This window comes from Gymnogyps californianus, chromosome 10 (genome assembly GCF_018139145.2).
Source record: "Gymnogyps californianus isolate 813 chromosome 10, ASM1813914v2, whole genome shotgun sequence".
In the NCBI taxonomy this organism is placed as follows: Eukaryota; Metazoa; Chordata; class Aves; order Accipitriformes; family Cathartidae; genus Gymnogyps; species Gymnogyps californianus.
In genome coordinates, this window is record NC_059480.1 from 28,459,384 (window position 1) to 28,474,490 (window position 15,107).

The following is a 15,107-nucleotide window of genomic DNA, read 5'->3' on the forward strand; positions in this document are numbered from 1 at the left end:
GGCGAGCCACAGACAGCAGTTAATACGCTGAAAACATGGGGTACAGGAAGATTAATCCCTGCTTTGTGATTCAGTGGTTTTGGAGACGTGAGTTAGCACTGACAATCATAAACAGAAAAAACAAATGTTAGAGTGCAAATCATTTGCTTGGTAATATGTACTGCATCCGTGGCAAAACTATTTCTCTTTGTTCAAAGGTTTCACCAACTTCATGCGCAGTCCTGCTTGCGATATATTTAATCCACTGCATTGCGAAGTGCATCAGGATATGGATCAACCCCTTTGTAACTACTTTATTGCTTCATCTCACAATACATACCTGACAGGAGACCAACTGCTGTCCCAGTCCAGAGTGGAGATGTATGCACGAGTGCTGCAAGATGGTTGTCGATGTATCGAAGGTATATTTTTAGTGTAACTTGCTGGTTGTGAGAACTATGGTGGATATTTCTTTTAAGCACAAAGTCAATGGCAAACTCAAAGCATTAATGCTTCACTGTCTGGTTAACTTCAGCGGTAAACTCCTGTTTTCTAGCAGTCTAAACAGAATTTTTCTGTTGGGAATGATGTTTTCAGACAAACATCAGACACACCACTGTTTTCTCCTGCCTGCTGCTGTGGTGTTATGCTTTTCTCAGTCAGTGCAAGTTTTCCATTGTCCCGCATTTGTGTGAAGCATCTTTTTGTGGCACAAGCCCCAGTAAGGCAGTGGGCAGGCGTCTGTTTGGGGCCCTGCAGTTCCAGCAGAGCAGCCCCGGTTGTTCCGCTCTGCGGTTCCCCTGTGCTGGAGGTTACCGCTTCACAGGAGTGCTTCCTAATCCACATTGTTCAGAATGAGCTGAGCCAGTGAAGACCTTTTTCTTTCATAAGCTGAATGGAAAAGTGGGCGTTTGCATATACAGTTCCTCCTGCGGATGCAAAGGGAAGATGAAAAGTGCCTGTAGGAGGAGGACAGGTGAGCAAATAGTGCCTTCTGTCAGCACAGCTGTGTATCTATTTCTGTCACCATCTTAGAGCTGAGAAACTTGGTTTTGGTCTGCCACAATAGAGAGGTAGGATGCCCTTTTGTTGGCTGGATGCTGGTAGAAGAAAACAAGATACTGTTTGTCTGATAGCCTGGAGATCACGTTGGATTCTTGTTTAAGTTCTGCATGATTTAAATAATAACAAAACATTAGTATTTTTCTTTTCAAGATTCTGGGCGGAATAAAGTCTTCTGACAAATTTAAACTCAATATTAATTTTTTATGACTAGTATTACAAAACTAATCTCTGGAAAAAAGAATTGTTAATCTGAATTTAAAAATTAATTAGAGAAAGTGAATCTGAGAAAATTGGGTGATCTATCACTGTAGTTTCCCTTCTGTAGGAAAGTTCACTAGAACACACAGTACTATGTTATTTCACTTGACCTCAAAACTATTGTAGATAATGTACAGCCTAGGTAATAGCTCTGTAGCTTTCTCTTGGTGAAGATTTTAACTTCATGTAAAGGCAACAGTAGTGACAAGTTTGGTGTAAATCCAGGGTACAGTAATTCATTAGGAAGAGCATTACTGTCCTAGTCCATTCTACATGTGATGGATTTGATGCTTCTTTTACTATAGTCAGTTATAAAACTGCAAATTTAATTGCGAGTGGAAAAAGACTAAATTGGTTTTAAATAGTTTGTCTTCAGAAGCAGAAGCTGCTTTCCCAAGAGATAGCTGTAAACATTAGTTGACCTATTACTCCTTTATAACTTTATATATGAGAAAAAAACCCTCAGTTTAATATAAGGGGAAAAACCAGTTTTAGGATGCAGATTTCTCATTTGATAAAAGACTGTCTTGTTAGTCTTAACTCAATTGGTAGGTCATAATAGATTGAATGAAACTTGTTGACACCTGTGTGGTTGAGTAGTGTACATGAGTTCTGCTGGCAAGCAAGATCAGCAGAAATGTGTAAGATCATGGGCACCTCTTAATGTATAGCTTTTTTGTCTTAATAGTGGATTGCTGGGATGGTCCAGATGGAGAGCCAGTAGTGCACCATGGCTATACTCTTACTTCTAAAATACTCTTCCGTGATGTGGCAGAAACTATCAATAAATACGCCTTCATCAAAAATGAGTAAGTGTAGAGTCAGTTTTGAAGCTACACCTGTCTGTTCTGTGTAGTTAATCCCACCAAAATCAACAATCAACATCAGGAGGTACCTATATTCCTTTAAACACACTGAGAAATTACAAAGTTGATTCTGTTCCTCTGTTTGTTGCCTGTGTCGTATTTATTGTTTAACTGCACGAGCTCTTTCTGTCAATCAAGTTAGAAAGTTCAACCTAAGTTAGAAAGACCTTTCATGCATTGTAAACTCAGTAATATTTTGAACAGTCTGAGACTGTTGATTATCTACAGATTATTTTAGTCCTTTGTTTGAACAGAACTTCCCACTCATATCCACAGGGAAATTCTCCTTAAAAATCAATACTGTAATATTCTCTACCGAAGGAAAATACTTTATTTCAGTAGAAAAATTGAAAAGCTGTCTCAAACATAGTACGAGGAAATAGAGATGTGGGGTAATATTCAAATTCTATTTTGTTTGCCATGGTACTATATAACAGTTTATTATGAAAATCATGGAGTTTAACCATATATATACAACAGTCTTAAATCATGAGTGGGTGTATAGAATTTTGAGTAATTTAGAAGGAATAAAGGGAAAATGCTTACTTTATTAAAAAAAAAGTGACCCAACAATGGCGGGGGGGGGGGAGGGGGAGGGGCAGAACCAAACAAAAAACCTGAGCCCAGAAGTTTGGTGTTACTGATTAGAAATAGGAGGTGGTGATTTCAAAACTGAAGGAGGTGGTTCTTCATTTGGTGTGTAGTTTGCATGTGGGGTTCCTTGCTGTAGGATTCTGGGGCTGCCAAGAGTTTAGAAAACAATGGGGCAAATTTGTGGAAGAAATAGACTGTTATATACAGAAACAATGTCTTTAGCTCAGGAAACTTAAGCTGCAAATTCCTGGAGCCTGGGAGAGTATTCTGGAAAGTATTGCATTCTCCAGAGTCTGGGCATCTTCAGAGATTTGGTCTGACTCACTGTAGCTGCACTTGCTAAGACAAAGGCAAATCGTTCATGGAGCTATCAGTCTTTGGAAGATGAACAGAGAGGAGTTGGCAATTCTTTTGAATCTGATTTCAAAGCACTTTTCTCCAGGAGCAGCTTGCTGATCACTTACCGCTTATGAAGACTTTGTATGTGGCTTGCAAAGGTGTAACATACCTTCTGCTCTGTTACATAGAACAGAAAGGCATTGCATTGCTGATGAGCTTTATTGCAAGTTTCTCTGTGCCTCATGCTTCGTGATCATCGGTTTCAAACTTTGTCACCCTGTGTGCTAGTGGGTAGGATTGGAGGGAGAAGGCAGAATCGCCTGCAGGGACTGTCTGAGGGATTCTGACAGAGCAGGGATTTGGGAGTTCATGTGCAAAGTCCTTCCTCCCAAAGTGAGTTTGTTTCCAGACTACTGACAATGCAAAAGCAAACTGCTTAAACTAGTTTATGTGGTAAGCTGTGCGGGTCTTCTCTCTTAAAACACGGTTATGACAGCGTCTGGGGGTTTTGTTTCTAGGTTTCCAGTGATACTGTCTATTGAAAACCATTGCAGTATTCAACAGCAAAAGAAGATCGCTCAGTACTTGAAGGAGATATTTGGTGACAAACTGGACTTATCATCTGTAATCGCTGGAGATTCCAGACAGCTTCCTAGCCCTCAAAATTTGAAAGGGAAAATCCTAGTGAAGGTAACTTGCTACTGGCGGTGTGTTCAAAATGCAACAAAAGTCAGCATGTGATATTTATTGTAGATTTTCTTTGGCTTTGGAGAACCAGTTCAGCAGTACCATGTGGAATAGTACAGATGCAGTAAGTGAAGTAAAATTCTGAGCTTTTCAGAGACATTGAAACAGAGTTTACTTTGGACTTGGTGAGTGTCCCAAAGTACTTCTGTAAGTGTTTCAACAGGGAGGTGATACCAACAGCAGTGGAAAGAAAATTCTTTCTGTTTTTTAAGCATCTTATCTGAGAGTCTTAAAGTCCAAGGTACTTATTTTTAAACCTTAGTACCAAGTCAGGAGAGCAGAAAAATGATCTAAAATGCATTGTTATGAATAGCAGGAACTGTGACACAGTTACCTGAACCTGATATTTTCTCTTTTTTTGAAATTTGTCTGATTTGTTATTAGTAGATACTGTTCTGTATGGTTCATATCCCTATAGTATCTAAACATTATCCTACAGTCCGTCCTTGGACAAAGTATTTTGGAGTAATATAAAAGCATCTGAAAATATCTTGCATTTTCTTGCATTTCCCCCTCACCCTGCTATGAGCAGTAGTTCATGAAATGAAACTATTTTCACGGTTCATCAGCTGTGTTTATGAGAGAAGAGCACTTCAGAAGGTGGCTATAAGGAGCAGCGAGGGAGGAGGCCCTGGAGCACTGAAGTTAGTGTTGTATGCAAGATTAGTTGTTTGAGCCTCTCAGTATAAACCGATTTGATCTGAAAGGAATTTCAAAGACCAAGATGGATGTAATAAGAAAGAAATGCAAGGCAGACCTTTGAGAGGATGATTAATGGAGTTGTGGCTTATTAGATTGTCTAATTTACTTTGACATGTGGGGGCAATTACTTCGCTGTGAGCTCTTGAGATACTATTTCCCCCCCCCCCCCCCCCCCCATCCTCTGTTTCAAGCTGGCTACAAGGATTCACAATTTTGGTTTGATGTTAGTTTGAACATATTTCAATGTATAGTACAGAGCTGAATTAATCCCAATGAATTAGGAAACCTTTGAGTGCTCAACTGTGATTTTGAATTTCACTGAATCAGTTTTCTTGTATAACTGCTAGTCAATGAACTATGAAGCATGTAGTGTTGATGTTTTAGGGAGTCAAACAAAATAGTATGTAATGTCAGTCATGCGACAAAACCCAGCCAACCTGGCTTGAAATACTATGTCAATGCACAAAAGGCAAGAGAAGTTTGGTTCTCTGCTGTTCTTACATGAACTTTTGAGCTGGTCTTCCTAGCACATTTGAGTTTGTAACTTTAGTTTCATTCTTCAGCTAACAGTGCTGAAACCCTGTCAGTAGTTACAGAATGGAGTGGAGCTGAGCTAACATTTTCAGAGTGAGGAATAGTATTTTAAGCATCACAGTATCTTTACACAAAGCCCTGTCTCCTGTCTCCTGCTCAATTTAAGCAGCCCTGTTGGAAAAGATAAAATCATATTTAGGAATCAGCGACTTCTTGAGAAGTAAGCCAGTTTCTCATCTTTTTGCTGCTATTTTTGCTCTGTTTTATACATTTTCCTTTGAAAGGCAGTATTGATTCATTAGCCAAACAATTTCAAGTAATGGCATAATTTTCATCTTGCTAGTGTATATGAAGAGTAATTCTAATAATACTCATGGATTTAAGTCAGTATAAAGATGCCAGCGTGAAGTGAATTTGACCCACTCATTAGCAGGGCAGTGTTACTAATTTAAAAATGCAGTCTATAAATCAGTCCTCTTCATTTCTGCAGAAATCTGAGCATAATTCTTGTCTGCCTCTGTCACTGACGAAGCAGGTAGACTGCACATTTCTGCAATCAGTGAGGAAGACACACACAGAAGTCATAACACGGGAGTTTTAATAGGTGATTTATTAAGTAGCGGATGGTAAAGCAAGAGGCAATGGGCACAGGTTACAGCTTGGGAGGTGCAGATTGGATGGCCGGAAAAGCTTTTTCAGCTGAGGGCAGTGCAGCATGGAAAGAGGCTGCCCAGAAGGCTGGGGGAGTCTCCACCCTTGAAAGTTTGCAAGACTTGGCTAAGCAAAGCTCATCTGGAGCTGGTGATGGCCCTCTTTTAGTGGGGAGATTGGACCAGAGACCTTCAGAGGTCCCATAGCCAACATTTCTAAGGTTCTGTGATTGGGCTTCGCTATAAGTGATCATGCAGGAGAATTAAAGATGAGTGCTCTAAAAAGGATAATTAATCTGTCAGAGCCTCTTTTTTTATTTTTTTTTTTTTACCAGAATGTCCTGGTTTTGGCTGGGACAGAGTTAATTCTCTTCTTAGTAGCTGGCACAGTGCTGGGTTTTGGATTTAGTGTGAGAGTGATGTTGATAACACGCTGATGTTTTAGTTGTTGCTAAGTAGAGCTTATCCTAAGTTAAGGACTTTTCAGTTTCCCATGCTCTGCCAGCAAGCAGGTGTGCAAGGAGCTGGGAGGGAGCACGGCCAGGAGAGCTGACCCCAACTAGCCAAAGGGGTATTCCATACCATGGAACGTCATGCCCAGTATATAAACTGGGGGGAGTTGGCCGGGAGGGGTGGATCACTGCTGGGGCATCGGTCAGCGGGTGGTGAGCAATGGCATTGTGCATCACTTGTCTTTTCTTGGGTGGTGGTGGGTTTTTTGGTTATATTCCTTTGCATTACTATTATTATTATATTTTTTATTATTGTTGTTAGTATTGTATTTTATTTTACTTTAGTTATTAAACCATTCTTATCTCAACCCGTGAGTTTTACTTTTTTCCCCCCCCCGATCCTCCTCCCCATCCCACTGGGAGCGGGGAGGAGTGAGGGAGCGGCTGCATGGTGCTTGGTTGCTGGCTGGGGTTAAACCACGACACAGAAGTAGCCAATAACCTCTGTTTGGTGCTCATCACTCTAATTCCATGTCTAGTTTCCAACATCTGGTTAAAGTAGTTGCTTTCTAATGTAGGTATATGACATTCACAGTACTGGATTAGCAACTCATTTTGGATTGCTGACGACACTCTTGCATGAGCATGCAATATTAAAATAGGCTTTGCTACTTCCTTCATGTTGATGGCTGCTTGCAGTGAGTTCTTTTGTGTCTGCGTTTTCCGTTCTCATGAAGAGCCTATAACAAAATCTCAGCTTCTGATTTTTAGAGTTTTATTTTAAACGTACAACAGTCTGCTTGCTAGAGGTAAATCTGAAATAGCTGAGAGTCAATTAAAAAATCTTTTGGACACTTGTTGGCTTGCTCCAGAGGTGGGAGGTGGTATGCTTTTTTTGGAAGAGCTTGCAAAGATCTTTCAGGAACAAACTCTTTCAGAAATACTTAAATTATCACCTGTGATAATCTGGGTCCTTGAACCAGTTTGCCTGAGGCTCTCTGAAAACGAATTCTAAACTCTGTTCACAATTTACATACAGAATAGTTGCGGAATGGGCTATTTTGGTCTTTGCACTAAATAACACTGACCATGTGTGCATTTATTGTGAATATTTTTTTCCTCATTTTAGGGTAAAAAGTTGCCATACAGTCTTGGAGCAGATGCTGAGGAAGGAGAAGTTTCAGATGAGGATAGCGCTGATGAAATTGAAGATGACTGCAAACTAAAGCCCTGCTATGTATGTGCATATACACAGTTCCCAGAACTGTTACATCTCTACATTTCTTACATGCATACTCCGTAATCCTACTTACAGTTATTAGCAGATTAGAGTTTTTAACTTTGATTTCTAAGTCAGGTCCTTAAGGTACAGAAGTTATGTAAGTCCACATTTAGATATGGAATGACATTGTTCAGAAGTGCACACTTTATCTTTCAAATCATATAAATAACAGATTTAAGTACTTCAGGTACACTAGACTGAAAACATTGATGCCAGCACTATAAGCATGCTAGGCTTTTTTTCAGATACAAATGCGTAGTACTCAAAGCAATGGCGTGATGGAATTGCTACACAATGGCTAGATGAAAATTATGAAAGGAGACATACAAATGAAAAAAAATTTGAGGTGTGAAACATTTTTATTTTCAGTCCTTCTTTTTCTTGTTTTTTGACACTGAAGATTGCTTTCTATTCCCTTTGTTTCTTAACTCATTTATTTTTCGGCTGTTAATGTTATTAACACTTTTTTTTTTGCTACAAACTGAAACTGGTGTGCAGTGCTAATAATCCACACCTGCTGGCTAATGTGGTTTTTTTCTAGTGAGGAGGCAGCCTTGCTTCACCAGTTAAAACAGTTGAACAAAGAAAATACTATCTAGGGAGATGCAGAAAGAATAGATCAAATTCAAATTAATATTTAGCAAGTCTAATGTTTATCTCTACTTTTGAATGTAGCCAAGTGAGTTTGCTTTGTTGCCACACAGAAACACCTATCTGTAGTTCTCATTAACTGGTTTTGATTTACATATTGAGGTTTTAATTTGTCTGTATCATTTATGCCTGCTATTAGCAATTGAAGGTTTTTCAGAATAGCTTGGGATTTGCTTTACAGGTAACAGAAGTCACCATCTGAACTGGTTCAGAGGAAATATATGTTTATGCTGGTTCTTCCCCTACCCTGATGCTGGTAAAATGCCAGTGTCAGCAACATCTTTTGAGGGATTCATGTATACCACACAGAAGGGCTGATCTGTTTCCCTCCCCCCTCCCCGCCCTAGATAAACAAACCCCCTTTATGCTACTGGACAAAATCATGATTAATTCATTTCTTCATTATTTAGAGGTTAGATTGCACTTGGATGTCATTCAACCCATATGTTCCACAAGACAGTCTCATACAGAAGTACAGCCTTGCAGTAAATGCTTGAAGCATAGGATAAAATCAGCTTACTCAATGACTCAGAATGTTATATTTCTGTTAGTGTTTACTACAGAATTGGAAATATTTGGTATTAATTTATGGGGAAGCTTGAAAGCTCCCAATCCTGTAAATCTTTAGGAATATGATTGGTTTTAAGTACAGGTACAAAATTCTGCAGGTTTAAGTTCAGGGAAAAAGTGTATATTGAATGAACATAACTCTAATTATGGGTATAGTAAGATGAGATAAGATTGCTCAACCAGTTCTGAAACCAATGTAATGCCTGATTTGTTGTCACATGCTGTTCAATAGGAGCAGTCTGTGTAATCCACGTGTACTTTACTAACGTGGCTTGAGCACTTCTGATGAGATGATGCTTTAACAGAAGGATTGCCAAATTGTGTCTTAGGTCTTTAAAGCCAATGCAAAACACAGTATGTCTTTTGGGGCTAGAAATGGAAGATGTTAGGACAGAACAGTTGCTTTCCTCTCCTGTCTCCAGGAGAGGTCTCACACCCCATGGACAGAGGAATGCTAGGTGCACACTGTTTTATAGATCCATTTCTATTTTAAGCGCCTTATATGAGAGACTGGTTTGTGTCTGTATAGTCCATATGACTGTTGTTAACAGTAGTTGCTTCCTCTTTCTTCCAGTTTGGGGCAGGAATCTAATGATGCTTAGATTGTCTGATATTTTGGAGGAAGTGTGTATTAGCTGAGAATTCATGCCATCTTCTGAAAGCAAAGGTCAGACTTGTGACAGTTTTGAAACAAAGAGCTAACACCAGGGCTGTGTTCTGGGGTGATCTACGCAGTGGACTGTGCTTGGGTGAGGCAGCGTAAGTTGCGTCAGGAGGACTAAAGAGAAAAAGGAAAATGGAAATGGCAGTAAAAGCCACCAATAAAGGCAAAATTAGGCAGGATTATGCAAGAAGCTTTTTCTTGCACAGAGAAAGGAAATGTTGGGAGCGCTGTGTGGCCTGAAGCATGTGTAATGCTCCCTCAGGCTGTCCCAGAAGTGAGGGACATAATAATCTACTTTAACTGGATTTCTTAATGTCTTTCAGAGTAATGGTGCAACTGAGCACCAGGTGGAATCTTTTATAAGAACAAAACTGGAATCTCTGATAAAAGAATCCCAAATCAGGGACAAAGAAGATCCTGACAGCTTCACTGTGAGAGCCCTGCTAAAGGCAACTCATGAGGGTTTAAATGTTAACCTGAAGCAGGTATGTGCGTTTTTCCCCTTTGCATGCTCTGTTGAATATTAGACAGTGCAATGTGTATTGCGCATTTTTCAGATGATAAAGCTGGTAACTTATGAACAACTTCTGAGAGTTTGTTTTATCCAAAATGAAAACTTGGAACTATTTCAGGAAAATATCTAAGGAGAGAATAAATGGTCAAATGTGAAGAGCATGTTGTTTCAATGTGTTCTGATCTGGTTTATTCCTTGTAAAACTTGGAAGTCACTAATTCAGTAACTACCAATATTGCAAGCATGTGTCAAGCAATTTGGTTTGTGTCTAGGTTATTGGGGAAATATCCTTTTTTTTTTTTTTTTAATTGCCTTCGTCCTATCAAGACTAGCAGTGATAACTGAAAGTGTTGGTCTGCCTGTAATGCTGATGGCTGTTTTGTAGAGCACTAAAACACAAGATTGTCCTTTTACTGCCCTAAGCAAGCTTCTGTTTTTTCATTACTGTTTTTTTTAGACGGTTTTAGATCAAGAACGGTATGTTTCTTTCCCCTCTTGACATCAAACTATTTTTGTAAAACAGTAAAATGTGTCGGAATTTTGAGTATATCAATAAACAGTACCTTGAATCCACAGTTACCATACTCTCACCTGAACCGGATGCAAACCCCGGTTTTGTTAAATACAGAGTGAATTGTTCTGTGGGGGATGTGCCTACTCTGTAACTGATATAGTCTTAAAGGTCAAGTACGCATAGCTCTGCTTTCTGCCCTTCTTCCCACTCTGTAGGGTTTATGTAGCTCTTGTCAACCTCTTTCTCTGAGGCTGGACCTACGAGACTTTTGCCTGAAGCCAGGCTTGACTACAGAAAACATACTTGGCTTGTGCTGATGCTTGAGACATCTGGTGAAAGCTGTGTTGTGGTGGGAAGAGGCTGTAAGAATGCAAAGGACAAAGCCGTCTGACCCGACAGAGAAGGGTTATTTTCAGACTGTGGCTTTGCAGTGTGAGAGCAGAGTCAGCTTGCCTGTTCCCTTTGGCCTTCGTGAGGTCAGAAAAGTGGGATTTCAGAGAGCAAACTCCTCATGTTAGTAAATATGATCAGATATGAGCCATTTCAATATTATTTTGTTAGAATAATTACATTTGGTATGTTCCCTGGTATCTGGAAAATGATTGGCCCCTAGATAGCATTTGAGGGGGTAGGGAGTTATGTTTAAAGAATGCAAATTTCCATAAGATGTTGGTGTTGGATATGATGCCTGAGATTACCCATTACATGCCATTGACGTGACCAGAATACTGAAAATACTTCAGTAATGCAAGTGCGTTATTCAAACATCTGTCAGGTAATAATATTAAGTGATAGAATTTTCTAATTGACTTATTTTAAATTATTAAGGGACATTTAGAGATCTCTTCCCTTGCTGCAACAGTCCTGTGTGAAGACTTATTGTATGTGACTCTTGTTTCCAAGGGTCTTAAAGCAATACAGAGCTGAACCATTAGTAATAATAAGTTAAAACAACTGGAAGATTAATTTATAGTAACTGTTGACCTAGATGGGAGAAAACTAAATGGTTAAACGTTGTGATGGTGTGATAGTTCTGTAACTCATTAGCTAGCTTTGTTTGGTGGTGTTGTAAAGCTCTTTTCTAGTAGTTACTGTGTAATTGATGTATCAGAAAGGGATCTGTTGGGAAATTTTTGCTGGTCATTTTCCTTCATTACTGATGTGCCTTTCATTTTCCCAAAGATTTGCTATTATATTAAAAAAAAAAAAGACATTCATAATGCAAGCTTATGTACTCATCTCCAGTAATTATCAAGTGGGTTTTTTGGCGGGGTGAGGGAGGAAGGCAATGTGTATGGTACTGTCAGTCAGGCCTGATGCTAGTTTGGATTTGCTGTTGAAACGGTCAACTCTCACTCTTATCTGAGGGAGAAAAGTACTTTATTTGCTAAGGTTTCCTTCTACATTTTGCAGAGACTTTCAGCCTGAGCTACGAACAAATCTTTGAACGTAGATACAGAGGTTATTGACTTGGACCTGAAGAAACCATCTAGTGCCCATATTGTTATGATAGCCAGAAGTGAATTCTAACTCAGCACTGAACAGGGAATAACTGGAGTTCATAGGACTTGCTGAAACGCTGGGGGAATACTCTTCAGCACCTTTAGGTCTTTGTTTTGGTCTTTAGAAGATGAAAGGATGTGCTTTTCTAACACAAAAAGCTAGATGCTGCCAGGACTTGCCGAACTGATGTCTAGGGGCATGGCTATAAATGTGAAACTCGGACTTCAGGCTGCCTATGAAAAGTCCACATTTATCTGTCAGGACATTCTGCCCACTCCCCCTTCCCTTTGTGGCTATTTTCAAATACACTTTCAAATGGTGTTGTGTTTTGTTGTTCCTTGCCTGTTTTTGCTAGACTGTTTTTTCTAAATGGCTGGTTGTTGTCTTGAGTGTTAATATTTTTCCTTACTGTTAGAGGATTGCTAAGCTATCAAGTATATAAAGAAATTAGAAAAGTCCTGTAATGAGATTTTGGATTTCAATTTGTGTTCACAGATGTTGTGTTTAGACTTTAACTCACTTTTATTCTCACTTGCAATGACTGTACTTTTCTAATAGTGAATCAGGGTGACAGACAAGAACTTGTATGAAACTACGGTTGAAACTATGTCTTTTAGAGACTGTAGCAGACTCTTTAAAGATACTTCTGAAGGTATCTAGTTACACTTTTTATTGCACTTTCTCTGCACAGAACCAGGACGTGAAAGAAGGTGGAAAAAAGTCTCATAGTCGATCATTAATGGGCAACTTTGGTAAACACAAAGTAAGTAAAATGAGAGACTCAGTTTGCTGTTCTAGGTCTGACAGCATTCTAGAGGCACTGGGTATATTTTATTGCTTGAGACAAGCATGGTGTGTATGGGGCACTCAGGGAAGACTACGTGATTACACTTGGTGTGTTTATTGCTGTTCAGAAGAATGTTAGCTGCTAGCAGTATAGAGAACCCTTTAAAGATGATCATGCAAACTCAAAAAAAAAAAAAAGAAATCTTGTCTGACCAAAAAGGTCATCTTTACTAGTGATGTGGAATTGCTGATTTTCTGATCAAACTTGCAGCAGCAGAAGAGCAATGTAGACAAATGCCTTGGCGTATTCTTGTTTTCCAGACCTGTGTCCACACAGCTGACAATGTTTTTTTCATTCGGGGTCCAGTTTTACTCTGTTTCATACCCTGAGCAGTGCCATGCAGAGCATGCTGTTCCTGCCTTTCCGCTTGCTTTAAGGGACTGCTGTGACTGAGTACTGGCTCTGGGCTCCTGCTTTGTAAAAATGTGATCTTTTCTGATCTCTTCATGGTTTTGCATATAGTATTTATATGTTTGTGTAGCTGCTAGGTCAAATTGCATGCTTCACTGGGTCTTCACTGTGGCGGCTCTGTTGAACAAGGAAGAGCTAATATAATTCAAATGAGCGTGAGGTTTCATTTTACAGCTGGACAGATAGCAGCCACCAAAAGGGACAGTGCACCCATGTTTTCTCCCATTCCCATATCCTGACAAATGTGTTCCTGTCATCCACCTCCCCTGTTCCCACACTCCCACAGTGCCTTGAGGCTTGGATTTATTGAACATGTAGCCTCGGCATGAGCTGATTAAACTGAAAGCTTCCTTCCTCCCAGAGTCAATTAGCAGATACCAAGTAAATCAGCAGATAGGCTCATTGTGAGAGGGGCATGCGGCAGGTCTGCAGCCGAGTCACTGTGCCACCAGCGGCTTCCTCTGCCCCCAGCCTGCTAGGCGCCCGTATTCCTCTTCAGCACTATCCGTGGTGAAAGCTGCAGCTGAGCAGGGAGCACACTCTGTAATTGATAATCTGAGCAGCAGTTTAGGAAAAACAGCAATTATGAAATACCTCATAGAATTTAATCAGGCACCAGCTCGTCTGCCCTGAAGCCAGCTAGGAGCCATCAAAAAGTCTCTAGGCAGACAATACCAGGACTCCTATTTACACTTCGATTATAAGCTTACCTCAATTTAAAGTCGTCATATTTCTTTCAGCAGCTTTAGCTAAGTGCACATTATTCACTCGGTATGTGTTGAGATCTGCAAGTACCTGTTGTACATGATAGTGGACACTTCACATTGTAACCTGTGCTCGCTGATGGGAAAACACATGCTGTGGAATGAGATGTCACAGACAAAAGTCAGCCGCTAAAAGCTGCTGGTTACACTGAGGGCTGGAAAGAATGTCAATAATTTGATTACTTCAACTAGTTATCCTAATGGATATTGCAGGTTGGAAAGCCCATTCGTTTCAGCTCTGCTGGAAAAAAATAAGACAGAGTATATATAGATTTTTTTTTTTTTTTTTTTTTTTTTAAATAATGACTGTATTGTAGACTGAGGCAACAGAGGATGTCCAATAACTTCCCCCTTATGCCTTTCCAGCTAAAGGGATGCCTGGGACGGATGGTTACTATTGATATCTTTGCAGGTACAGAATTATCCACCCAGGGATATTGACTTGCAATGTTTTCAGCCAGCTCTTGTGCCAAATGTATCCATGTATAAACTTTTTAAAAACTGGCAATGGAGGGACAAAGACACTAAGGCTGGCAGTTCCTGCAGGTTAGCTGCAGGAAACAGCCACAGTGCAGACCTTCGGATTCCAAACTAAACCATGCAAATGATTTCCAATATAGTCAACTTTATTTCAGCACTCAACACAGCAAACTAAATTATGTACGTTATTGGTATATCACAGCAGGAGAAAAGAAATCTGTGCTCAATTAGCCATATGAGCAAAAGGATGAGGAGCTCTCAGTTATATTGTTAATTACCTCTTGATGAGAAGGGAATTAAAGAAACTCTCACTTGAAGCTATAGTTAGTGTTACAAAAGATGTAATGTTGTTGAAATTGGAAACTGTATTAAATAGTAGGTGCTTATGAAAAAAAGGCGCTTCTTAGATTTTAATCTTTTTATCATAGCTATTTTCTTTACTGTATACTGTAATAACTTAGAATAACTTGAATATTTGTATGTATGGCTCAAAAGGCAGCAGAAAGATGACGATTGAAAATTTTGCCCAGACTCTGTTCTCAGCTTCATGAATGAATTTGTTAAACTTTCTAAATTGGAGGGGAAGCATAGGTAGGTGGAAGCAATGCACTGTACATTTAGATCCTATTGTGTGTTACTGTTAGTTAAATATGATATGATTCATTAGAATTTCAGTAGGACCAGTGCCCAGTGTACTGGAGACAGTGGAGCAATGTTGTCC

General features: G+C 39.6%; 1 protein-coding gene across 1 annotated transcript in view; it reads left to right on the forward strand.

Annotated features, from left to right (window-relative positions):
• PLCH1 (phospholipase C eta 1) overlaps positions 1 to 15,107 on the forward strand; it is a 71,614-nt gene that overhangs the window by 41,650 nt on the left and 14,857 nt on the right. The window contains exons 7-12 of the mRNA XM_050902341.1: positions 198 to 401; positions 1,991 to 2,111; positions 3,620 to 3,791; positions 7,316 to 7,423; positions 9,677 to 9,838; positions 12,576 to 12,647. Of these exons, the coding sequence (XP_050758298.1) occupies positions 198 to 401; positions 1,991 to 2,111; positions 3,620 to 3,791; positions 7,316 to 7,423; positions 9,677 to 9,838; positions 12,576 to 12,647 (839 nt within the window). The remainder of the gene's footprint in view (positions 1 to 197; positions 402 to 1,990; positions 2,112 to 3,619; positions 3,792 to 7,315; positions 7,424 to 9,676; positions 9,839 to 12,575; positions 12,648 to 15,107) is intronic.